Source organism: Mercurialis annua, linkage group LG1-X (assembly GCF_937616625.2).
Source record: "Mercurialis annua linkage group LG1-X, ddMerAnnu1.2, whole genome shotgun sequence".
Taxonomy (NCBI): Eukaryota; Viridiplantae; Streptophyta; class Magnoliopsida; order Malpighiales; family Euphorbiaceae; genus Mercurialis; species Mercurialis annua.
In genome coordinates, this window is record NC_065570.1 from 60,355,052 (window position 1) to 60,381,964 (window position 26,913).

A 26,913-nucleotide genomic window follows, 5' to 3' on the forward strand; every position below is an offset into this window, starting at 1 on the left:
TGGGAGGTAAGTAAGTTTGGAAAGTTTTACTTCTCAGAAAATAGCAAAATTTTCGTATTTTGTTCAACTTGAGCATTGTACTTCTCGGAAAGTTAACAGTTTAACTTCCCTAATTAAAGGGAGGTGACTTCTCTAAACAAAACCTATGTAAGTAGAACTTTTTTAGCATATTCTATTTATTTTTTTGATTTATCGTTAAGTAGTTTTTTCTACTTTTTTAAAATTCATATAAAAATATTTTATTTTACTTTATAAAATACAACTAATTTATTTTTATTTATTGTTTATAATAAAATTAAATATTTTTTATGTAATATATTATTGACAATATTTTTATTATTTAAAATCAAATAATACAATTAATAATTTTTTATTCAATATCTAAAAACTCACTCAAATAGTAGTTGAATCGTAAGGTAAGAGTCAATAAATAATAATTAAATTATTTATTAATTTTATATAAATAAGATAATATTTGTTTATGTAACAATTTAAAGATATATAAAAGGACATTTTTGTCTTTTAATTTTAAAATTAATATATTATATTAAAATTAAACTTGTACTTCCCCAGAAATAAAATCAAAGCAAGCAATTTATGTTAAACTTCTCGGGAAGTTAACTTCCCAGGAACTATACTTCCCGGAAAGTTAACTTTTCGGAAATTAGTACAAAACAAACCAAGTAAGTATTTCTTTTTCTGTTTGTCGTATTAAGACTTTATTTAGCTGGACCATCTTTTTACTTAGCTGGAGTTAAATAAATTAAAAAAAATAGTTTTTTAGTTGGATGTATTTTATTTTCAGAAAAATAAAGAATCTAACTTTTTATTAGCTAGAAAAATCATCTTTAAAAGACAAATCAAATTAAATAGTTTAAAAATTTATATTTAAAAAAATTACTTAATGAATTAAAAAAATAAACATTTATTTATTTGACAAAATAAATAGTAAACTAAATAACTTCAATTATCACTATTCAAATAATAATTTTGTTCTCAGAATATTTTTCCCTAAAAGTATATTGAAAAAAAAGTTCAAAACAAAAATAAACTTATAGATAAAAAGGTTAAAATCAACATTTCATATATATATATATATATATATATATATATATATATATATATATATATATATATTATAATATAAAAATTGTAAAATCTTCTCAAAACTGAGAATTATTTTCATAAAAATTGAGTGAACATTATTTTATTCTGATTTTTAATTTTAGATTTTTAAATATTGTGAACCAACAATAATTACAAGAGAATATTTGTTGGAAATAAAGGAAACTGCCATTGCTTTAACATTAAGTTGAATAGAAAAGCAAAGCTGTTTTTAAAAATATATTTCGCATTTAAAATATTAATGGAAAACTAAGATTGAACAGATGATTTTGAAACAAGAAAAAATATTTTTTTCATCTTTTAAACTGTGGAATTGAAAATTTGAATTCCAATGCATAATCTTACTCCATTGACTTAAATTTTTTCACAAGTCCTGGCAGTTTTTCTCTTAATTTTAACTGATGTGGAATGTCAATTTTGATGAGGTAATAATTTATTTACTTCTCTCTATCCTGCGAAAAAACATAAATCTATGCACCAGCTGGGCGGAGTTAATCTTTTGTTTAACAAAATAATATATATTTATTATAATTTTATAGAATTGTTATATTTGTTAAAATTTTATAAAATGGTTATATTTATTAGGGTTAATGTCATAAAAATTCACCAACTTTACACGTTTTCTCATTTTAATCACGTTGTTTAAATTTTCTCATTTTCATGCACGAACTATCACTTTTTCTCAAATTCATGCACGGTACTGAGGTGTCACAGCTCCATTGGTGTAATTTGCTGAGATGGAGATCATTTTACACCAGTGAATGAATGTCATCTCAGCACCGTGTATGAATTTGAAAAAAAAATGGTATGCGCATGAAAATGAGAAAATTTAAACTGCGTGATTAAAATGAAAAAAACATGTGAAGTTCGTGATTTTTTTTGACATTAACCCTATTTATTATAATTTTATAAAATGATAAATAAAATAAAACTAATCAAACCTATGTCATCGGTGACGAAGCCCGTCCAAAATCCAGGTAAGTTACAAATTCAATTCAAGAAAATCAAAATATCATATCACAAAAAATATAACTAAAATATATAATTAGTAAATTTTTTAATGTAAAATATATAATTCAATTCTTTTGTTATTTTAAAAACATGTTTAGTTTTCTTTTTCAAAATATTGATGATTTTTAAGAGTAGTTTGTTACATACAATAATTAATCATTATATAAATCAACTTAAATTGGTTCTAAACTTAAGTTATAAATTTATATTCAAAAGCTTACGTACTTTCAAATCAAAGGCCGATGAGTGGCGTTAAATTGTTCAGATTAATGGAAGAGGATTTAGAAAAAAAAATGAAAAAATTAGTTAAATTTACTGTATTCGAAAAGAGTTAAAAAAATATTGAAAATTTTAGATTTAAAATTTAATAATGCAACCTAAGAGAAATTGTAAGTTGATTTATATAAATATTAGGATTTATTACACATTTTGATTTCCTGGACAATCCTAATCTTAGTAGTATTTCTACGTCATCAAATGAAATTGTACATGGCTAACACTATTATCAAAGTTTAAAACTATCTTAGGAAATTATATTAATAGTTTAGATTAAAAAAAAATATGGGAGGTAGGGCCCAGGTCCTGTCTGGCCCTACCTTACATAGCATGAGATTAACAGTTATTTAAAATATTTTTATCAAATCATAATTGTAAAACGTGTTTTATAAATAATTAAGTTAAAATATATAAAAAGTCTGTATACAATATTTTATTTTAAACCATTATATGAAAACTGAGTATTATTACAAACTTTTATACATATAATACAAATATATATGTATATGTACAAATAAGTTTATTCTAAAACAAAACATTAAGACATCTCAAAATTCGGAGGTGCGGCCAACCTCAATTTCTCAAGTCCAAATTCTATACCTAACTCCATCTCTAATCAAATGTACTATAAATTGTCCTGCTCATTGAAAAGGTTTTAAAACAACTAAAGTGAGCGAAAATTTAGTGAATACATAACAAGTATAAGACATTTATATACTTAAAATAAGTATATCTAAAACGGATAATAGAAAACAGTTTAATACAACACAAAATACTCGTAAAGTCCACCACGAAAGCATTTACAAATATTGACGAAAATCAAAACAATTTCACTTTAAATATGAAACATAGTTTGTAACAATCATCAACTATAAAATTGATATATTACTCTATAAAATAATATACACCATAGACTTATAATCAGAAACACAACATTGATCTGCAGTCTAACCAACATATCTAGGCACACTTTACGGCTAACTCTTCTCCGTCATTAACACGGCACAACCATTCTCCCTACACTGTCCATCAATCAAGTGCCATGTGTTCACATAGACACTCACAATATCTCACATGTGCATATAACTAACTCAGCACATAACCAGGTGCATATCACAACTCAATACCTCATAAATTTATTGTTATAGAGTAGGCATATCATATAAAAAAAATCTCAAATCATTTCATCAAAGCTCATTACAATTTAATAAAAAAACCATTTCAAATTATCATTCAAAACTTAACCAACTCAAACATTTTCATGCATCATTTACCAAATTAAATGACTATTGAATTCGCTGGAAGGCATAACACTTTCACAACCAATAAGTCAATATATCAAAGGATAATATATTAACCATAATCAAATTCACATATTGGTTTAAATCAACACATCTTTCATTTATAAACAACATTGCATAATGTATCATTTAAAACGTTCAAAGAAACATTTTATCGAACACCTTTCGTGCATTATCAAAACAACTATATATAACCATTTAAAACACAATAAACCTTAACAGTTTGAATATCAAAATAGCAAATTGATTTCAGTTTCAAGGGTTAGTATATCTACTCACTCCACAACAACCAAAACTCATCCAAAATCACGTCACAAGTTGCCTTACTTCATATTTGCACCATCGTTGCCAAAACGAGCACCTAAATGAGTAATGTAAATCACAAAACACCATCCCAACCACATATATATACTTATACACATATCTAATACTGAATTGACCAAAATTCAGCTCCTACAAATGAATTTCTATATGATTTATGCATGATTATAAACTTGGCAACAAATCTGCCTTAATAGGCATAACATTAGGCCTAAATCAAACATGTTATGGGAATAATATAGACATAATTTTAACAAACACTTCAGTGAAAGTTTAGCCTCCTGAGTCTAGAATTCAAATCAAAAGAATTTCATCAATTCAATATCTGAGCAATGAATTATGCAAGTTTTAGTGAGTTGAGGTCAAAACTGCCTTCACACTTGAAGTAATAGCATGTCGGGGTTATTTTAGGTATCAAAACGGTCGAACCAATTTAAACTCAAAGAACAAAAGCTGTAGGAGACACTCTAAAATTTTTCTAGAATCAAGAATTACTTGATTTGGAGTTATATACCTCGACTTATGTGCAAAATGCAGAAGCTATAATTTCTGTCACAAAACAAAACAATAAAGAGGCAAATTATAACTCAGAGCACAAATTGATACAAGAACTTATCAAGTAGGTTCTCTCACACCTTCTAATTCTTTAAAACTTGAAGAATTGAGATTTAGGTTGCTGAAATGGAGTTAGGGATGATGAAATTCAAATTTTTCTCTTTTTTTTGATAATTGGGGGAGGGGAAGCGCTTGTGGGAGTAATTGAACCCACGACCTTGATAATTTGTTCTCTTAGATTTTAGATTTTAAACAAAAGAAATATTAAAGGGGTGCTTTTAAACTTATACTAAAGGATATTTGTTATGTAAAATAAAATAATTGATTATATATAAATGATAATGAAAATAATAATATTTCATTTAGTCCTTGCAAAATTCCATAAACTCCATTTAAATCTAAAAGTTTCAATTCGTTTCAAACAAACAAAATTAACCTAGTTTACCGACGAACTTCATTTTCAATTAAGTCATATCAATTCTCAAACCAATGAATTGATATTCTAAATGGACTCTATCAATTTAATGAATGATAATGAATATTTAATGAATGCATAATCTAACGATAAAATACGGGTGTAACATTACATCCGTCTTTGTATGCCATTAATATTCATATAAATCAATTTTTTAAAAATTTCATTTTACGAAATAGACAATTGTTTACTATATCTTCTATATAAATCCGGCTATGGTGTTAAAAAAGACCGCTTATCTTTTTTAATGTCCACTAAATGATGTTGGGAGTTAGATGGAAGTTAATCTCATCTTGGAGGTACCTAAAATGCTAAAACAATAATAATAAGGTCATATTGGAAATTATTGCGTATGTTATTGTGCCATTTTAATTATTTATTTACGTTCCCTGTCCTTTCAGTTCATGTTACCTTGTCTAATCACATGTGTAGTGACTACACCATTATATTTCACTAGAATAGACTTTTGTACAATTCCCATTTGCATAATGATTTTCTTTTTTTTTATTTGAAAATTATTTTGTTATCATCAAATTTGAACTCGCACAAATTTTGATTTGCAATTTTCAGTATTAGAGAAGCATTAGTTGCTGTACAGTTTTTTTTTAGAATTAATTACCATCATTTCTTTAAGTTTAGGTCCGAACTATTGTCCCCTTTTCAATTTAAAAAAATCACTATTATCTCTTTGACCTTCATGTAATATAACTGAAACCCTTTTATTAAGGGGGATTTTAGTTAAAAAATAAATATATTATAAGGAGAGAAATAGTAATTTTTTTTAAAATTGATGGGAAAAATAATAGTTCACATGTAAATTATTGGTTAAAAGTAATTAACCCAAATGTTTAAGCTGTAAAATTCTTATTATTCCACTCAATTTTCTGGTGTCATAAAGCTGAAAAAACAAGTGATGAGGTCAATAGTTGTATGGTAATACCAAAACATGATAATCAGTAGAATGCATTAATAGAGTTATTTCCCACACACCAAAGGGTTGCTTCTGCTTCTCTTTGATTTTTGACAGTAGGCCCAGAGAGAGTCCAGCTTTTACAGAAATACGTAAAAAATTCGGATGGATAGTAAAAGTTCAGTTTTAGTCCTTACATAACAAGGAAAAGACTATATAGCCTTTGGATTGGGAGGTTAATATTGCAGTAGGTTCACTGTTAAATTACTCTACAAAGCTGTTAAATCAATAAGCTGCAAATCTTGGATTGACAATTGGAATGAGTGACTTGACCTCAAGAGATTCTCCATGTTTCTTCATTTTGAATTACACTCAAATTATTTCCAATTCTGACAGATAATAGCCAAGATCTACATATCACTGAACATTTAACACCGTCAGCGGCCAGGTTAAAGCCATCCTTGAAGGTCTAACCAGCACGGTATCTTATACCGCCGATCCTTCTATTGATTCGGGAAGTGTTATAATAGCAAACACTATAATTACTATATATATATATATTGCCAAAGTTATAAACCATAATAAATTGGACTGACGACCATGGAAATGAAAACCACACCCCAATACTTGTTCTACAACCTAGCAAGAAAATAGAACTCAATATAATTGTTTACTGCTGTGAGTTTGAGTTGTTAGCAAAAAAAGCAGGAGCTGCATCTGCATTCGCCATTCAAAGTAGCATGATAAGATAAAAACAATGGGGAGCGAGGAACCTCAAGTGAATTCACAGTACAAAATTTATCATATTTCTATTCCAGTGATGATGATCAATTATAATTGTACTGTGCAAAAACAAACAAGAAACGCTTCTCTTGATTTTGTAGCATATGATCCTACAAAGCTGATAACCATACACTACTCCCTGTTACAAGGAAATGAACAAAATGTCAGCTTTAAATCAACAATATGCTCGGCTATATCAGATGTTTTAACAGATAATACAACGATCGGAGTAAGATGTAGCATCAGACATGGGATTACGGAGAATATAATCAATACAATCATGCATGTAATGCAACAATCAAAGTGAAAAAGGACTCAAATACCATAATTACTGCTACAGCACCAACGTATGGAAACATACTCAGGCTTGCAGGGTTGCTATATTTAAGTATTTAACAATATCTCCCATAAGGTAATTTGAATTTACCAATGTGCCTCAATGTACGTCCCCCGTTAAGTATAACTAGTTTCTCCTAGAAATCCTAAAATACATTTATTCTGCACCCGTATGACTACCATGCAGACAAAAACATGTCCAAGGAAAGGTGTATCCATAAAATAATTAAAAAAAAGTTAAAACTATAGGTTTTATTAGCCTTGTGTCTGCAAAAATGCTATTAGTTTTACATGTTCTCAAAATGCTTCTGTAAGTGCTTCTGGTAAAACATGGCTTGAGAAAAGTATATCTAGAGATGCTTTCCCAAACACAAAGGTAGGACAGTAAACACAATGCCATATAGAAGCTTAATGGGAAAACTCCAACATGAACCTGACAATGACTGGAAGAATTCATCACCTTGCTCTTATGAGCAATAAATCTTGGCATCTTATGAGAATCAATGTCTTTATATAGTTGGACTAAGTGTATATAATAGGTGGTCTTTCAATGGTACTATCATTATGACAACTGCATTCAAATATGCCTTCCACTGCAAAAACAAATCCATGAAATCAACTAACAGCAACTACCATCAAGTTGAATTATCATAGTCTTAGAGATTACTCATATTGAAAGGATCCATGCGAAGATATGTATATGATGGGAAGTAGCTTTCCTTGTGAATAAAGCTCAGAAAAGACACCAAGGACAAGATCTTCATTGCTTTCAGATGCTCCCAGAAATATAAGTACGTAGTATACCATTGTAGATGGCAAGATGCCATCTTAAACAATGGATAATACAGAACCTGCCCTGACTATAACTGGAAAGTTATGAACGATCATGCACTCCTTGGTGTCTAGTGTAAATATGAGGCCGCTCAATTACATTCTTCGGAAATAATCAGTCACATGTTACCGAGTTCTAGATACAAAGTGACATAACTATCAGTCCAAAATTAGTTCTTGTTGATGACCTTATGAGTTTATGCTGAAGGTAAATTCTTACAGAACCAAGCAAGCCTACAAAGTCTGTTCTACTGTTCTAAGAAAAACAAAAGGAGTTTGGTTTTGCAATCAAATGGAAAAAAACAATTTATGTGGTATAAATGAAAGAAAAATAATATAAAAATTCAATCTATATGGTTTAATGACAAATGAAGGGCATGTAAAACTTGTAGTTAACCTTTAAAAAATCTTTGATTTGGAGTTTTAGACATGGAGATTTTTCAAGCAACTCAAAAAAATTAATATAGTTGTTATCCCTAAAACCGATTTCATATTCATCATGCAAAGGCGGGGCAAGGTCATGACAAGCACGACCTTCTACTCTCAGAATTACCATCCCAACTAAAAAAAGCAATCTTTCACTCACATAATGTAACAGTAAAAAATTTGCATGCTAGGCCGTAATCTCAAAACCTAGGCCAGGCCAAACAAGTATGAGCCAGAGCCAGCACACATATTACATGTTCTAACAACATGCTTGTATAGTAAAGAACAAACATGACGGACAAAAAATCTGACGAGACGAGTCACCAAAATTAATTACCCAAATATACATGTCAAATATTTTTGAAAGTATAAATATGAAGCAAGGCATCACCACTCCGGTGTTATATATCTGATTAGACATTAGGTGTAAAGCAACAACAGGTCTGAGACTAAAGAATCAAGAGATTTATGCTTCACGCAGACAGATTTCTAAAATCTACATACTACATAGTTAAAACAACACAAGCGTAGAGCTATATGGATCATTCATCTACTCAAACTTCAATAAATATTAATGATAATGTTCTGAAATATGAAGTGCCACATGCTGCGATATGGAAAACAATGAATATATGTTGCTCGCTATCTACAAATATGTACTTGACCATGTATAGTTTGCTGCCTTGCTAAACGACTTATCAAATGATCTACATAAACAGAAATCAATAGATAACGAACCCATATACTTTGTCCTCAATCACACACAACTATAGTTACCATAAAACACAACTCATCTAACAAAACAAAAGTTGCATATGAAGAAGTGGATAAACTAAATACTCATAACACGTAAATAAATGACGTACCACTTGATGAGCCACCCAAACAGAAAATGCTGCATAATAGGAACTTTCTCCAAAACTTCAGCTTTATACATCTTAAGCAAACCACTATTAACCTTCTTCCAATTGGGAACACCACTTATATCATCCAACAATGGAGAATGCTCGGCAAACAAACCTTTTTTAACCTTCTTAATAAAGACAATACCCGAAAGATACATATACTCATCCGAAAAATTCTCCAAAATATCCTCATTATGAATAGACTTAGGTTTCATATACTTGTGATCAATCAACTGCGAAGAACCAAATATAAATGGCAGGAAATGGTAATCATCCAAACCCCAAACACCATGAGAACCCGCAGGCTCTAAGGAATAAACCAACTGCAATTTCCTCATTAACTCAATATACTTAACAAAAACCCTACCCACCACAGCTTGATAATCCTGTTCTTTAATTAACTCCATTCTAGCTAAACAATATAAAAAAGCAGCGAAATTAGTTTCGTGGCCAGTCCCGTAATCAATTCGACTAGAATTCCCAAAACTATCAGTAAAATAAGGAATAATCTCGACCGTTGATTGTTTAAGATGATCGGGCAAAAACTGTAGCATTAGTGACTCGCTGTTTTGTTCAAGACGGTTGTGCCAGGTGCGGTAGGAAATGTTGCCGTAACGAGCGGATTGCTGGACGGGAGGGATTTCTTCTATCCAATTAATAAGGGTTTGGAGGATGAAAGTTAGGGTTGCGACGGTGACTGATTCGTGGAAGGGGTCGGAGATTTTGCAGCCGCGGATGGATTCGGAGAGGGCGACGACGAAGCCGAGGAAATTCTGACCGGAGGTGGAGCTGTGGAAGCGTCGGATATCGTCGGGAGATTGAATGTGTTTAATTGGGGTTTGAAAGTGGTAAGGAGGGGAAATGGGAAGTACTTTTTGGGACTGAGGGACAGGTGCGAGGATTATAGCTTGCTGTATATTGTTGTTAGGAGGGAGGTTTATCGCCGGAGATCGGATCGGACGATATGCTGGGGGCGGCGACATTGAAGGAAATGGAGTTTGCTGGTGTGGTGGTGGAGGGTAGGCAGTTGGACCTCCGCAATTTATGCAAGTTGAGTTAGTGCATGATGATTGTGATGGTGGTGCTGGAGACTTCGGCGGGGACTGATTGTGATTGTGATGGTGGTGGTGGCAGCCTTCGGAACCTTCCATTTTAATGGTTTTATCGTCGGAGGAGACAAAAGGTGAAGTTTCGCTTTTTCTACTGTTGGAGGGGGAAACTGGTGATAGCGGAGAAGGTGAATCAGGTGTGTATTGGGCCATTCCAATTCTTTGGGCTTTATTAGAATTTTGAAAGAATAAAAGCACCAAAAATCACCAATTTTCGCGTGTTTTTGGTATTTAACGTAATCTTTTTTTCTTGGCATAAAAAATCATCAACTTTCATTTTTTGACATATTCGTCTACATAACCGTTTGCTTTGAAAAAATAAGTGCAAAACGGCGCCGTTTTATATTCGAAACGACGCCGTTTCAAATCCCATGGACAAATATGCCAAAAAATGAAAGCTTGTGATTTTTTATGACAAGAAAAAAAATTATGTTAAATACCAAAAACGCGCGAATGTTGGTGATTTTTTATGCAATTAAGCCATAAAATTAAGAGGAAATTAAAGAATTTTTACACGATAGCGAAAAATAGAAAATATTTACAAAAATACTTCTAAAAGTTCTCTTTATAAACATTCTTACCTGGATGCCCGTAATTGGACTTTCAGCGTGTCTCCACCCAATTTCACCAGCGTAACTCTCAAAAATGCAAATCATATTGATCGAACATATGAAATTCCATCACCGGTGGAGAAAACACCATCCATATAACACATAACGGTCCTCATCACTCCAATATCCGGATCCTTGACCAGAGCATTAGAAATGATCACTCTAGCTCTCGAGTCAAGATTAAGATGAAATTTCCAATTTGCCTATTTCACCATGTGCTCGTCTTCTACCGTAAAAATCGGTCCTTTTAGTTGTTCTATAGAAATTAGATTAATCATTTTTATTTCTTAATTCGCTTCTACATAAGAATAACGATAATCTATATTATCCGCCGATGGTATCGGGATATGCTTACCTTTATCGGAAATCTCCACCACTGCTTTAGTGTCCATATCAAGAAGTACGGTCAATCCTTCGATCGGTCTCATGTAGAAATTTGCATAACCTTTTATGAAAAAACACTGAACTTTTATTAACCTCTGACTCTCTTCATTTTCGCCGAACCACCCTAAAGAAAGCGGCAAGCAAGCCAAGTCTTCAAAATCAACTCCATGTTCAATGATTATACGGTTGAAATCAGCGTTATCTAGTGGAGCGTAAGTCGCTGAAGTCATATCCTCCAATGTCATCATCGGATAAACAGTGAGCATATTGTTTTCTTGAAAAAAAACATCGCTTGTGTCTAATTCCACTGTGAGCACGTGCGACTTGCCGTCCACTCGTGCCACGACGTGTGCTTTTCGTGGTAGCATTGGGGTATCCTTTCCGCCATTTAAGAACAATAGATTTTTCTGGCTCGTCGAGTACTACGAATTGTAAAGAGAAACAATATGATTTGAAAAGCTCGTGAGATTTTAAACTTTTACAAACTTTATTCAATTATTGGATGGTTAACGGGTCTAAAGGGTTGCAAGGAAGGTCTGATTCATGATGGTGGCTAGCGGGTTTCGGGGGTTTCTTGATGATGTTTTTGGGTTGGAAAAAGCGGTTCATGGAGGTGCACAAAGAAGAATCTGAGGCGCAGTTGAAGAAATCAGTAGTGGCGGTTGGTGGTGGCGGAGCATAGGGAAGATGAATCCAAGTGAAGAGTAAGGGAAGACAAGCATTCACAAAGATCAAGAGGAAACAGAGAAAGTTTCTTTCTTCAAGTAGGAAAAAGAGAGTTATCAAGTCAAAAGACTCTAATGATGATTTTGAAGAGGAAGTTCATGTTGCTAAACCTAAAATTAAAGATTGTTGAATAAAATTCTTCAAAGTGCCAGGAATTTATACTTATTTAGAAATGGCTCATATCGGATGGCCTTCGACAAAGGTGATATGAGACTGGTGAACCCTGCTGGTCAGGAATCTCCTGGTTTCCTTTCTGCCTTTCCAACTCCGCTCTTGCTTGTTTTGATATGTCCTCATGCAGTGTTTTCTTCATGCAGAATCAGCACCAGAGATGTGTACTTGCTCTCCCCTCACTAGCATGGGATCAATGAATTTCGTCCGTCTATCCCGAGGTGGATCTACAACTATGTTGGATCTTTATATTTTCATACTTCTTGATTTTGACTTTGACAATCAACTATGAGTCTTCTAATCTTGTTTATAAGTGTCTAGGAACTCATAGGATCCATCAGGAGTCAATTTAGAGCCTTCTAGTGGGAATCAAGTTTTTGAGATTCAAAGTTGTCCAAGAGGTTTCCGCTCTCACGACAGATTTTGGTCGCTCTCGCGACACATTGTCGCGCTCGTGACAAGGGACATTTTAGCAACACCTGTTTTTAATGTTTTTATCACGGGCGCAAAAATAGGCTTCACGGGCGCGACTTCAGAGCCGTTGAAGACACAACAGATATATTTTGAAAGCCCCAATGGATGGTTGACATGTGGCACTAGCCGTTAGAGACTTTTTGACAAGGAAGCTTGTCGCGAGCTCAAAATTGAGTCGGTTAGCAAAAAGTTTTTTGTTTGTTTGTGCTTTACTTGGTGATTTCTTTGAGTATAAATATAAATCCATTTGCAATGTTTTAAAGGTAATGAATTACAAACTTCGAAACAATAAACACGCAACTTTAAATTACATTTTGTTTGTTGTAGTTTTGGAGTAAGCTTGTAAACTTCTAATCATTGTAAGTTAGAGTTTAGCTTTGGGAAAACTCAACTCTTGTAAGGTAGTGATTAGCTTTGGAAAATCTTATAGTTGGTGTTTAGCTATAAAACACTAAGTTTGAAGTTACCTTATAAAACTTCGTGTGAATCTCATTTAGTGGACTCTAAATCTCAATTTTTGATTGAGTAGTGGAGTAGGATCGATTTATGATCCGAACCACTCTAAATCTCTTGTGTCAATCCTCTGTCCTTTAAACTCTTTCTTAATCTTTTTTTCCGCATTTAAAGAGTTTAATCTTTCGATTCACAACCTAAAAACCTGGTTTTTCATACTTATAGGGAATTACAAACTAGATTTGGGCATGTTGTCCTGGGCGGCAAAGTAGTGCTCAAGGGTGACACCGATCTATTCATTTCCACCACGTCTAAAATGATAGGGGTGTTATTGTCTTGTTGATAATCTGGTGGGATTATAGGTGGTGGCGGTATGCCAGTAAATGAAGTTGCATGCGTGGCTAGGTGGTGTTGTGTTAACAACGATCATTGCATTTGATGAAGAGATGCCTTATGCATTGCCAAATGTTCCATGTACTCTTGAATATATATAACAAAGTGGGTAGAGCGGCTGCCGAGCAGTTTACTCCGGCAGTCGTCGTGGCGGTGGTAGCTATAGTGGGATAACTAAGATTTGTAGGCATAAGTGGAGTGTTTTGCAAGAAATTTTGTGGTACATGTTGAGTGGGTGTATGAAACTGTTGAAGAGTGAACTGAGGTGGGTTCACCCCACTGCAGTGCTGTGAAGTATTGCGGTGCTCAGAACGGTGGTTTATTCGTGGGGTACCCTAGCAAACTGTAGGGATGAATGACGGTTGGATTTCTACCAGTGGCCAAAGTGCTTCTTACTCATGCGGTTACCAATGATATGATGGTTCCTCCACTCAATCATGGAATTTCAATAGGTCTTCCATCACCTTTAATGGATACCGTTACAGTTCCCCAAAATCCCGACTAGCCTGGAGGTATGATCTGAACCAATACATGGTCTACCTCTTCCATCTTGTATCTCCTCCAACACGGCGGAGATGGTAACTAGACAACCAAGAATAAAGAACAACGAAAAGGGAAAACCTTTCTCGCAAACGGTGTCAAGTGATAAATCACCACTACTCTGGGATGATCTATGCAAGACAAGCCCCCTGAGAACAAGCAACAGAAGTTAGAAAAAAACACTAGATTGAAGGACTTTGGTCGTTCTCTCCGACACTCAAGTTAGTATTGGGCAGGAAAAGAAGAGAGAAAAAGAAAGAACAAATGTAAAACGGAATGAAAAGAAATATCTTCACGTTTCCTCATAAGGTGATTTATATAGGCAGACATGTAACTGTTGGATGATCTCTTCACTAATTGCTATCAAATTTGTTGAGCTGTAGCATTTGATTATTTTTTTGGATTGTATGTCAGGTGCGTAAGATGCAGGGGACACTTCGTGTGTCAGGAAATCTTCTATGGTCCCCAACTTCTTGCCAGACGCGTGTCTTTCTAGATATGAATATGCCTACATCTCGAAGGAAGGTTATTAGTTAACCAAAAGGTCGTCCTAGGTGGATATATCTCAGTAGTTCTGGATCACAGTGGGTATATCCTGTTGGATTTTCTAGGTTCATAACGCAGCGGAATTTCAAAAATTTATCTAAAACCCAAACCAAGATCCATGTAATTCGAATTAATAAATTAATAACATAATTAATACTTACTTATATGTCGAATTCAAACAGCAATGTAGGAAGGAATGAGGTGGTTCACTTTGGTGATACATGGTCTCAGATCAGAAACGCCTTCAAAAGAATGCGTCCTCCACGAGTATCCACACGAACAGACCTTAGCCAAAACTAGTGTTTGTGTGCTAGCACTATTGCTTCACAAAGCAATTTCGAATTTTAGTGATTATGTCTTCTGTTTATTTCGAAAAACACATAACTCAAAACCCTAACTTTAAGAGTCTATTTATAGGAAAACAGGACATCTAGGATTTATTCAAAAACGTGTTTTGAAATCATATGCAAACACTACGTTTTTTATAACTCTTTGAGTTCATGTCTATCAAAAACTCTTTTTGATAATTACACATATATATTAATTATTATTATTATCTTCAAAAGATAATATCTTAAGGAAAACACTTATCCTTAAATTTCGAATGATATATATATATATATATATATATATATATATATATATATATATATATATATATATTACGAATTATATATATATATATATATAATAATTAATCACTTAATTTCATTGAACTTGTACAACCCATAACTGTTTTGAGCCTGTTCTTAGTGTGCGACCCTGTAGGTTCATATAACGTTGGCAGTAGGCCCGAAATCCCTATTTCAACACACAAGTCATAAGTGGCCTCTAGCAAGACATTATGACTATCCAAGTTATACGAATATCGATAATCCGATTTAACCATTTACAATAATATTTTAATCCCTTTGTCTCTCGATATCCAGATTGAATATAAGGCATAGTCCTGTCATCTTTATAATATTCAATCATTAGTTTCCTGATTCTAAGTGGACTGAAAATAATAACTCTTTATCAGTTCTTTTAGCATGGCCATGCATTTCCTTCAGTATATCTTCTTCAAGGGCCCATAGATATCTTACTCAAATAAATGAGGGACAAATTCCTTCTCAGTCACTCACATTTCTCACATAGTTACTTTCATATCCAATGACAATCTATTCCACTATCCTGTTAAAGATAATGTAAGACTGTATCAAAACATGAAATAACTATATCGAAATCCATGATGATTTCAAGGTCAAAGGATTATACTAATAGAACTGTAATGAGAATTACTTATGACAGTAATCTACGTAGTATTCTCATAGTGGGTCATCCAGTGCCTTATTTCTCAAATAGCACCTATGATTTGACTTAATATCTCATATACATGATTAGTAAAACATAATCATAAGTTAACATCATACTAGTCTCAATGTTCTATTAAGATTAGGGAGATGAAATATAATTCTTTTATAAAATCTAAGGGTTCTACTATCAAGTCACATACTTGATGAGTTTAGAAAGAATTAACCATTCAAGTATTTTAATCATAATATAAAATGATAAAAACTGCCAATCAATAAATAATAAAATGATAAAGTCAAAATATGGTCAAATATGATTGACATAGTGCATATCACTAACATATCCTTGTGGGAAAATGGTGGTATCTCGTCTAAGAGTACCCTAGTAGTTGGTTTGGTATAGTACCGAAGATGTTTTATTGGACTTAATGATATTACACATTGCAGAAGTAGATTCGCTCCTATAATACGTTCCTGAAAGAAAATTGCATTCAACATGATATATTTAAAGTTCAGTTCTTTCATTCTAGCAATTGGGTTTGTAAGCTATGCTCAGAAGCTGGTAAAAGACTAAACTGAGGTTCAGAAATGAGCATGCAAGAAGCTACAAGATATCAAAAAGATTTTTGTCAACAATTCAACACTGTCGCCAGACTCAATTTTAAACTATCTTTAACTTGTGTAATGAGAGATATAGCAAAAACAAGAATTTCTTAGATTTTTTCCAATTGTAAGCTTGCTCGAAGCTCTAGCTATTTTCCAGAATTGACTTAAAAAATTAACCATTGAATTTATATATATATATATAAGCTTTACTAATATGGGTAATTATACAATTTTTTTATTAGGATAAGGTTACTAACAAAATAATATTTTGAGTTGACAACCCTATAATTAAATTTTACGGTTAAATGTAAATAATACAAATGGCTAATTTTTTTAATACTAAACTTTCGAATTTTGCCAGTTATAGCCAAACCTTTCAAAATCGGCAAGATTAGCCCATTTTAAAATATTCACAATTTTTCTAACAATTTTTTGGATCGAACCAAATTTTTGCCAATTTGGCATCCACATAACTGCCAACTCAGCGAATTGCTGACGTGGCAACGCCTCCTCATCCAATCAAACCGATGATAACCAAACCACAATCAAACCATATCTCCAAATCAAATTAATTTATTTTATTATTATAAATTGTTTATATATTAAAAAAATTATTAATATTTATATCTAATTATAAATTCCAATTAATTGAATTAAATCGGATTTTATCCCAAAATAAAATTATTCCAAAATTTTCACTCCCACTGTCGGTGTTCGCACTCTAATTACCATTCCGGCTCCCACTCCGGCCACAACTCCAACGAAAAACTATTTCTGTTTTTTTTTCTCCGATCTAGGTTCGTCTCATAAAAGACGAACTCAAATCTTTTCGTCTTCTCCAATAGAGAAGACGAACAGATCACTATTCATCTTCTCCAATGGAGAAGACAAATAGATCTAGGTTCGTCTACTTCATTTGGAGCAGACGAACTAGTCTAGTTCTTCTTAGACAGGAGACGATCTGATTGTCTCCTCTTTTAATGAAGAAGACGAGATATGTGTAGAAGACAAACCTATCTTGTTCTTCTTAGAAGATGACATGAAGGAGACGATCTGTTTTTTCCCTCCTTTAATGGAGGAGATGAGAACATATCTTGTCTCCTTCATTAAAGGAGGAGATGAGAACATATCTAGGAGTGTTTATTCCATGTATTTGTTGTGCCATGTTATATTTACAACAAGCCAATAAGTATTTGCGATATGGAATCTTTTAATTATTAGTTAATTTTTTTTATTAATTTTTCCATTTAGCTACCGCATCATTGATTTGTTGCAGGAATGACATAGCGCAACAGTACATACAATAATTTTTCCATATCTAGTCTCCTCAATTAAAGGTTAACGGAGGAGACAAGGTCCTCATCTTCTCCATCTTTTTTGGAAGTGTCTTTAATAGAAGGATTTAAATGCTCTATTTTAATAACATTAGGTCATTTTTCAGTGCTAAAAAATATTAGTGGCTTAAGTAAGACGCAGGCAAAAACATTAGGGTCATTTTTGGAAAACAAATGTCACAATCTTAACCTCAACTATAACATAAGTGTTTATACCATGCAACTGTTGTGTTACGTTATTTTCACATCAAGCCAATAAGCATCTGCGATAGGAAATCTTTTAATTATTACTTTTTTCTATCATTCAATTCTCCACATAACTAACGCGCAATTGGTTTGTTGCACGAATGACATGACGCAACGGTTGTTTTGTATAATTATTTCTATAACAGTTCAATTCATCATGCAAAAATTTTGCAACTCCTTATATAGTCAAAAGTTAATTTACAGCTAAAAGCAATACAGTATTTATCAGACTAACTTGCAGGCTAATCTTCTGGTTCTGCAGTGGCCTAAAAAAATGTTACACATTCCGACTCGATTTTAATTTCACTATCCAAAATTTATCCCTTTTAAGATCACTTTGTAACCTGGTTTTCAGTTTTCAATTTTTAGGCTTCTTCCCCAAGTTTGAATTCTCAGGCTCAGCCTTGCGTCTTATTCCCAAGAAGTGCTCAACCTGAAAAGATGTAAAAATAATGTGTTAAATGCTGATGAAAGAAGAAAATGGCGCAATATACATATAAATGGCGTTATTCCAAAAAGATATCATAAATATGTTCCATCTGAAATTTTTATTGCGCTATTTGTAATTTTTGGAAACGATATTCAGTATTGAAGTTCAAATACTCTCCTTCTTGGGGAGATACGAAGTCCAATAAGTAGTATGCCTCCTTTGTATAAAATAAAACGTTAAAAGTAAATCATCACGAAATTTCCAATACTCTCTCTTTTTGCAATTTTAACACTTTTAACACGAACTTTCAACTTTGGCAATTTAAAACACGAACTATCATTTTATTTTGCAATTCTGAACACCTGAGAATCTTTTAATAAAAAAATATTGACGTGGACACTAGAATACCTTGTTCCGGCTTCTACATTAGCATTTTAATACAGAAAATTGATTGGTGTTTCGAATTGCAAAAATTTAATAATTCGTATTTATATTATAAAAACTGAAAACTCGTATTAAAATTGCAAAACACATTTTGAAGTTCATGACTTTTTTTGTAATTACTCCTAAAATAAACACCTAAAGAAAGATCCTACTGTATTAGCTTTTGAGAACAGAGGGCTGTTCAAAGATAAAAGGGTTAATTCTTAAAAAAATCACGAACTTTACACGAAGTTTCATTTTAATCATGAACTTTAAAAGTTGTCATTTAAAGACACGAACTTTCATTTTGTTTCAAATCTATCGCCAAAGTAAAATCCGATGTATTTTATCGAACCAAAAATTCCTAATCCTATATACTCAAACTAAAAGATAATAAGATTTAATGTCGATTTATAATTTGGGTCTTTCATTAATGGTTTATTGAAGAATTTAGTCAACAAAAATACACTGAAATGATAGATTTGAAACAAAATGAAAGTTCGTGCCTTTAAATGGCAACTTTTAAAGGTTATGATTAAAATGAAACTTCGTGTAAAGTTCGTGATTTTTTTAGGAATTAACCCAAGATAAAAAGATTAAAAAAACTCGCTTGAGGACCATTGTATTGTACTTTCTGCTCAAACTTGAAATTTACATTAACAGCGATCAAGTCAGTTAGACATATTCAAATTCTTTTAGATTTTTCAGCTAGAGATAGAAAGAACCACACACAAATACTTCGAAGTTTCAATGTTCACATCATTGTATATTCACAACGGCAACAGTATCCATCCCCTTCTTACAATCTATAAGTAATCTCAGTTAATTGTCCTGTTTTAACACAATAAAACTGCATCCCAATTATTCCTCAAGCTTCTAGACAGATATATAAAGTATATTCCTATAGTTTCTAGCTAATGCACACACAAAATAAGAGAACGTGTAGCAAGCATGCTAGGATATAGAAGTCTTATAAGTTAAAACTATTATAATTTCACACAAAAGTGCAAGAATTGCTGACCTTTTTGTCACCAAGCATAGGCGTCAATCCCCCTGGAAGATCCTTCTCAACAGTTGAAAAGCCATTTCCAGAATCACTAGTTTGCCTGCAGATTTCATGACACAAACTTGTCATTAGTGCACTAACAGTTCAAAATTTGTAAGTAAAGCGACAATTTATGCAGAAAAGTATGTTCTGCTAAAAGTCAAATAAAATAATACACCTATACATGCTTTATAATCATTTTGTTCCAAAATGGAATTGGCGAGGTCTCAACATTTACTTTTATTTCCCAAGCCTTTCAGTGTGTAAAAGGCATTGTAGCAAATCAACCCTGCAATTCTCTGAAGCAGGACTTCAGATTTAGATTAGGTATCCAGAATCCAAAATCAGGACTTGAAACTTCATTGTAAGAAATACACGGGAGTTTTAATATTGCAACTCATACATGAAAAACAACCTTCAGACAGAGTTTACCCATTCATAATCAGCAATAGATAGAATAAATTTGAGAATTCAAATGGACACAAGAAACCATACCCTTGTTTAACATGACCACTAAGGACAAGGTAGGGTGTCTTCAACCGAGCCTGGGTTTCCCTCATCCGTTCAACAGATTCTGAAGGTGTGTCTGAATTTTTCATTTGTTTCAACTTCAGCTCTTCCAGGTACTGTTTCATGCGCTTTTCTTGCTTCATTTTTCCGGGACCCTTTCCGTGAAATTTGTGAGAAATCAACCTAAAGGCTTCTTTGGGAGTCATCTGTTACAAAATAAATATATAGTCATGGAAGTTAGGCATAACTAAGAATGAATATAGTACAACTAATGCACACCACATTGGTCATGCCATACTAACACTTTTCAAATAGAGAATGGTGGGACCAAGACTCGTAACCTAAGAGGAACTATAGCAAATGACAAACAGAAAATGCTATATCCACAAGTGATAGCGAGTGAGACCATAAATTTTACAGTAGAAGATATCATGTTGCCTACAAACTTTAAAGCAAATAATGGCAACAGCCCCAAAAACGGTTGTGGAAAAAGCATACCTGAACATAGTGTTTAAATTTGGCATATGATTTCTATTGATATCTAGGGCTAAAGACTCTAACCGAGCATTTCCAGTTAACTGAACAAATATAAGGACAGTCTCCGCATATGTTTCACTGAGATAAACCTACATGTTCATTCCATGCTACAGAAAGTTTACTTATAAAGTACCTCTGAAGTGGATCTGCTAGATTAAATGCCAAACTTTGTACACCACACAAAATAAATGCAAATTTTTTAAGTAATGTCAATAACTAGAAAGTTGATGCACAATCAAGTACTTACAACTCGCCCGAACTCATCCAGCCTCTCAATCCGAATGTCTTTAAACTTTTCATTCTTGACATCATCATCTACAATGCCAACAAGTTTACTCTTTTTCTTGTCCATGTTCCTGCCACCCCAATCAATACCTTCTTTAAGTGTTCCCCGCTCCTTGAGTAGCTTCAAGGCACCAGATAATCCTTTCCCTACTGGAACTTCATGAATTGTTTCGTCTGGGACTATGTCCTCTGTAGCCTCATTAACTGGGTTTTCATCATTAACAGAATCTTTTACTTCTGTCCAACCGCCATCTTCGTCTTTCATTTCTTGATCAGAAGCTACTGGTGCTTCATCCTCATCCATGAAAACATCCTGAGTCTTAGGCTGATGCGACTCTGAAATTGCAAGAGTTGTGTGTTAATTTTTTTTCCAGCCATTCTGAGTTTTTTCAAATGTCTTAAATTGTGGACATTTAATCCAATCGAACTCTACTTAGAAATTCTCATTCTTGGAAGCATGTGGCTACTGAAATTCAATCCCTTCAACCTAAACAAAGCTATTTAAATGAAATGATCGGATGCTAGAAGGGACATGAAAGTGAAATAATCCAAGTGAACCCTTTTACATGAAGTATTTTAAATAACTGGAAAGATAAAATTACGAGCGACTTCAAAGTACAGTGGATGGAAAAATCAGAATTGAATATACAAAATTTCTCAAATTACGAGCGACTTTATAGTACAGTGGACAGAAAAATCAGAATTGGATATACAAAATTTCTTAAAATTATGGGAAGTCAATAAACTTGACTGACCAGGATAATAAGATGTCAGCAACATGAAATCTTGAATTCTTGGTGATTGCTATAGAGCTCAAAATCTTATATCCATGATGTTTCCAAGTTGGTGAATTGTACCACCATTTAAGAGTCCAATACGACACAGATTTTAATCTTGCCAAAAAGGACTTTTCAGTTTTACTATTTCCCTCTAGATGAATGCAAATACACGTTAACAAAACAATACCTTCATCCAATTGCAGGCCCCAGACGAATTCTTCCATCTCCGTGAAGACAACCTTACTTTCCTGTGACTCTCCATTTGTAGGGTTTTGACCATCTGCAGTTTCACTTTTTTTGGCAGCGGCTAGTCTAGCAATGGCTTGAGGAATAGATGTTTCCTCTTGCTTTTTGAAAGCTAGTTTCCTTGCTCTATCCAAGGATTTGACAAAATCCTCATCATCATCTGCAAATACAGGATTCTCATCCTCGTCTAGTTTAACAGGAAGCTTTTGCTCAAGTCTCAGTGATTTAGAAGCCTCATCTGCTTTAGCATATGCAGATTGATATGCACTGCTTCTCCTTTCTGCTTCAGATCTCTCCTGTTCCTCTCTAATGGCCTGGCTTCTCCCATGATTTCGAGAACCAAGATCTCTAACACCCAATCCTGCAGAGACAGCTTCGGCTTCAAGGGCATCTATATCCAGTTTCTCCTTTTTCCGCAAAGATTTTTTTTTCTTGGGCTTCTTAAACTGAAGCATCTCCTCTTGAGTATAGTAATCTGAAGACATTTTTGCAGAAGAGCTAAGATCTTCAATGCGGTTATTTGTGGGAGTACCTTGTAACCTTTTGCGGAGCTGCATATCGGAGAATATAGTGTGCAAATTAACCAAAAATAAAAGAACACGAAAAAAAAGTTGGCAGAGAGTGTAACAATTTCTTAAATTTATCTTTTGATAGCTGTTCATCACTATATTGACAAAACCTACCTCTTCCAGTTTCTTCTCAGCTTCGCCAGTGAAGCGTCCCCTTGCATCGAGGGTTACCCCCTGAGTAACAATCACCAGTTATTATGATCTTTTTCCAATAATAATATAAGAAGCACAGCCTTAACAGCAGAGGATGGAAAAGTTTGAACCTCATCTGTAGCGGGATCATCATATTGTGGAAGCAATTTCTTCTCCAAAGCAGGATCATCATTGAATCTAAAATGTTGGAATATGGCAAACTAGTTAGTACTTTCTGAACATTTATATAAGTAACAAAATGCACTATGTAGTTTCCCCATTACTTGTCATCATAAATTCCAGTCTTCTTCTTGGCAGCCTTATAAGCCTCGTTTCGACGTTTCTGCTCTCCGATTTCCACATTTTCAAGCATGTCAACCTCTGTCATATCAGACCAAAAACCTCTGTCATCCAAAAATGCTTTGTCATTTCAGAGAAATTAAATATGAAACAGCACAAGTGATGCTCAATTTTATTACCTTCATTAAGGTCGCCATCTGCAAGTATACTTTGATCTTTAAGTGTCAAAACAACTGCTCCACCTTCCATTACTTTCTCAAGGCCATGTAAAACCTTAACTCCAGCTAGATCATCTATCAACAGGTTTTATCATAAAAAAAACAAATCAATTCCACTAGATAAACCACGTGTCCTTGCTAAAGACCAAGTCTTCATCTAGAACTATAAAATTGTGACATCTAAAATATTTAAGATATTTTCAAGCTACACAGAAAGTAGAATGAAACTGGGTCTCATAAATCATACACATCCCTAGAATGAACTACTGTAATTCTGATACTAATTTGAGTTCTATAACTAGGTGCCCGCAATCATCAAGAGCATTAAATAGACCCTGAAATATATGTCAGCTCATTTGAGCAATTTCACAGTAACATATTATTGACTAAAACTGTGCAAACATGCGCAACTATGTAATCTATTTTATAAATGAGCAAACTATAAGATATACTTATTCAAGCGGTTATGGAAACATTTTTAATCACTAGTTGTTTCTAATGAAAAAACATACTAGTAGCAAGCTCGTCTGCCTCCTCTTCATCACTTTCTCCTTGAACAATCTTGTCCTGAAAATTATTAACACAAAAGATTGACGATTAACATCACAAGAAAAGAAAGCCATATCCAAAAATACATAATGAGGGAACATTGGTGAATTTAATGACCTGCTCCTCAAAAAGTTTCGACAGCTGCTTGACTTTCTCCTTTTCAGCATTCTTTTTCTCTAATAGCTTACGACTTCTATTAACCCATGATAAGACCTCAGAACTTGCATCTGAATTTTTCTTTAGCCTTTCTTCTTTCATCCTGAACATATTAAAAAGATACATATATCATATAATTTTTCTTGAACTGAAAGGCTATTTATGTAAGGCATCTCTATACTAATTGAAAAAAACTGATAAATGTGAGACATGGCTATATTGTTCACCACAAAAAAAAAAGTATTTCTAAAAAAATTAAACAACTTTGACAGGATAAGTTGAAGCAGAAATGAAACCTTTCTCATTGAAATCCTTTCCCAATTAAGAAAATTATAGTTAGATTATTTAGCCAGATAATAACTAGGTTTTATATCAAATAAATTATCAACACTCTTCAGGTGCAACAACTAGTGTGTGTGTGTGTTTTGTCTTCTTGCTTCTAATTAATATAAAGAAGGTGTGAGTACTAGCATAGCCACTGCTTATATTATTATTGTCCATGTCACATAGAAGAGATATCATAGTCAATTCATTTTAAGGAAATAAGCAATGAGAAAAGGATATTCAAGTCCTAATGTAGAGTAAAATAGAATAGAGATTTACTTCAAAATTCGCTCCTCAAATTCTAATGTAGATGCAAGTCCTCCACCTGATGTGCCTTCAATCCTCCGGTCATCGTCACTCTTATCATCAAATGAAACCTTTGCTCGCTTAACTACACCGTCCCTGCCTTTTTCATGACCCATTTCATTTATGTTATCATTGCTTCTATCATGATCATCCTCGTGACTTCTTTTGTTCAGCCTGTCCCTATCTCTTAACCTTTCTTTATCATGATATGCCCCTCTCTCCCTCTCCTTGTCCTTAGGCTTCTCTCTTCCCATTTCGACATCTCTGTCTTTATGTACTTCCCTCTCCTTCTCTCGATCCTTATATTTCTCTCTGTCCCTATCCCTATTCTTATCCTTGCCCCTTTCCCTGTCAGCTTCCCTATCCCTATCCCTCTCGGACTCTTTTTCCTTCATTCGCCTATCCTTCTCTCTAGATTTATCCCGCTCATGATCTTTATCTTTTGCTTTGCTATCCCTACTACTCCTATCCTTTCCCCGCTCCCTGTCAACATTCTCATCTTGGTTCTTCTCGGAATCTTTGCCAATATCTTCCTTACTTCTCTTGGACCGTTCTCTGTCTTTGCTTCTATGATAATCTGTATCTCTGTCTTCTCCACGGCTACTTTTCTTCCTATCTTTATCTCTAGTGGAATGAGAGCTCGGTTTCTCAACCCCATCCTCGTACCTCGATTCAGGCAAGTCCATCTCCATCGCAAGTAACAGATCAAAACCCTAGTCTTTTCACCACTTCCACAATATACGTATACTCACCTGAAGAGTACAAAATTTTAGCCAGAGGAAGTTAAATCACATGTATCAATTCTATTAAATCACATATAATATATCAATTGAATATCGAATGCAAATTGTTCATTAATACAGCAGCGAACTTCATGTTTATCGTACAAATCGCAACTAGTCAATTATTGAACAAAGAAGACATAAAATCACAATTAATAAACAGCTTAAAACTAGCTCAAATAAACAGTTAACAACTATATGAATAGTTGCAATCAACAAATGATTAAAACCCTAACTACCTCTGTATTTAAAACGCACAAAGCACAACCAATAAATCCTGGATTATAATTAAGACCTAATGAAAAATAACGTAATATCATGATAATCAGCTGAACCTAAACACTTTTTGACATTAATTATTTAATGTTCTTGTTCGGTAACCAAAATCAAACAATTTCTCCAAACAGAGAAGCTAATAGAAATAAATTAAATCGAAACAAGAGACGGGGAGAAGCAAAATCTACCTGAGATTAGAAGAAGAGTGAAAAACTGTATATGGAAGGGAAAGTCCGGCGAAGCGTTGATGAGAAAAGGAAAATATCCAAGATGTGGCCTCGCCTCTTTCTTTCGGGTCTCTCTCGCTCGGATCCTCTCTAGAGTGGGTTTAGTTAATAAATGGTAATAATAATAATTTGATTTAATTTAATTTAATTTAAAAAAGTTAGTACTAATTATTAATTTTATTTCTTTTCTTAAAGTAAATTACGATTTATTCGTTGAAATATTGAAAAGGATAATTACTAAAAGAAATCAGAGATTAAATTAATAAAATAGTTTTCTCATTTTTAAAAGTATAAATTTAATAAAAAGACTTTTTTATTTTATTTTATTAAAGTTTAAATATTATTTAAATAATTAGATTATATATTTATTCTCTCTTTTACGGAGATGGAATCTAACTACAAAAGTAGTTGGTAGTTAAATTTTTTAAATTTTAAATTAGTCTTAAACTATTTGAACCTCAAAATCGAGACTTCAGAAATATAATGATATTCTGAGTCACTTGAACTAAGCTTCACTAGATATAATCTCATTAATTTTATTATAATATATTAAAAATATTTATTAAAAATACAAAGCCATTGTTAAATTGAATAAAAATTTATTTTATAGATTTATTTATTTTATCTAGTTAACCTGAATTTTATATTCGATGTATATTTATCAATTTAGTACGAAAAA

The 26,913-nt window shown here is 33.0% G+C and overlaps 2 protein-coding genes and 1 pseudogene across 2 annotated transcripts; all 3 read right to left on the reverse strand.

The window, feature by feature from the left end:
- Positions 1–6,614: 6,614 nt before the first annotated feature.
- Positions 6,615–10,532, reverse strand: LOC126665488 (uncharacterized). Its single transcript, XM_050358304.1, has 2 exons — positions 9,217–10,532; positions 6,615–6,896 (listed from the first exon to the last, which is right to left on the reverse strand). The coding sequence occupies exons 1-2, from the start codon at positions 10,515–10,517 to the stop codon at positions 6,890–6,892; spliced, it is 1,308 nt and encodes a 435-aa protein (XP_050214261.1). The 5' UTR covers positions 10,518–10,532; the 3' UTR covers positions 6,615–6,889.
- Positions 10,533–10,830: 298 nt separating this feature from the next.
- Positions 10,831–12,398, reverse strand: LOC126674226 (amine oxidase [copper-containing] gamma 1-like; annotated as a pseudogene).
- A 5,893-nt stretch (positions 12,399–18,291) lies between these two features.
- On the reverse strand, positions 18,292–26,354 carry LOC126685864 (SART-1 family protein DOT2). Its single transcript, XM_050379842.2, has 13 exons — positions 26,196–26,354; positions 24,923–25,701; positions 24,281–24,422; positions 24,127–24,181; positions 23,576–23,689; positions 23,381–23,477; positions 23,228–23,294; positions 23,079–23,138; positions 22,337–22,946; positions 21,333–21,706; positions 20,534–20,754; positions 20,015–20,099; positions 18,292–18,573 (listed from the first exon to the last, which is right to left on the reverse strand). The coding sequence occupies exons 2-13, from the start codon at positions 25,639–25,641 to the stop codon at positions 18,499–18,501; spliced, it is 2,619 nt and encodes an 872-aa protein (XP_050235799.1). The 5' UTR covers positions 25,642–25,701; positions 26,196–26,354; the 3' UTR covers positions 18,292–18,498.
- Positions 26,355–26,913: the final 559 nt, after the last annotated feature.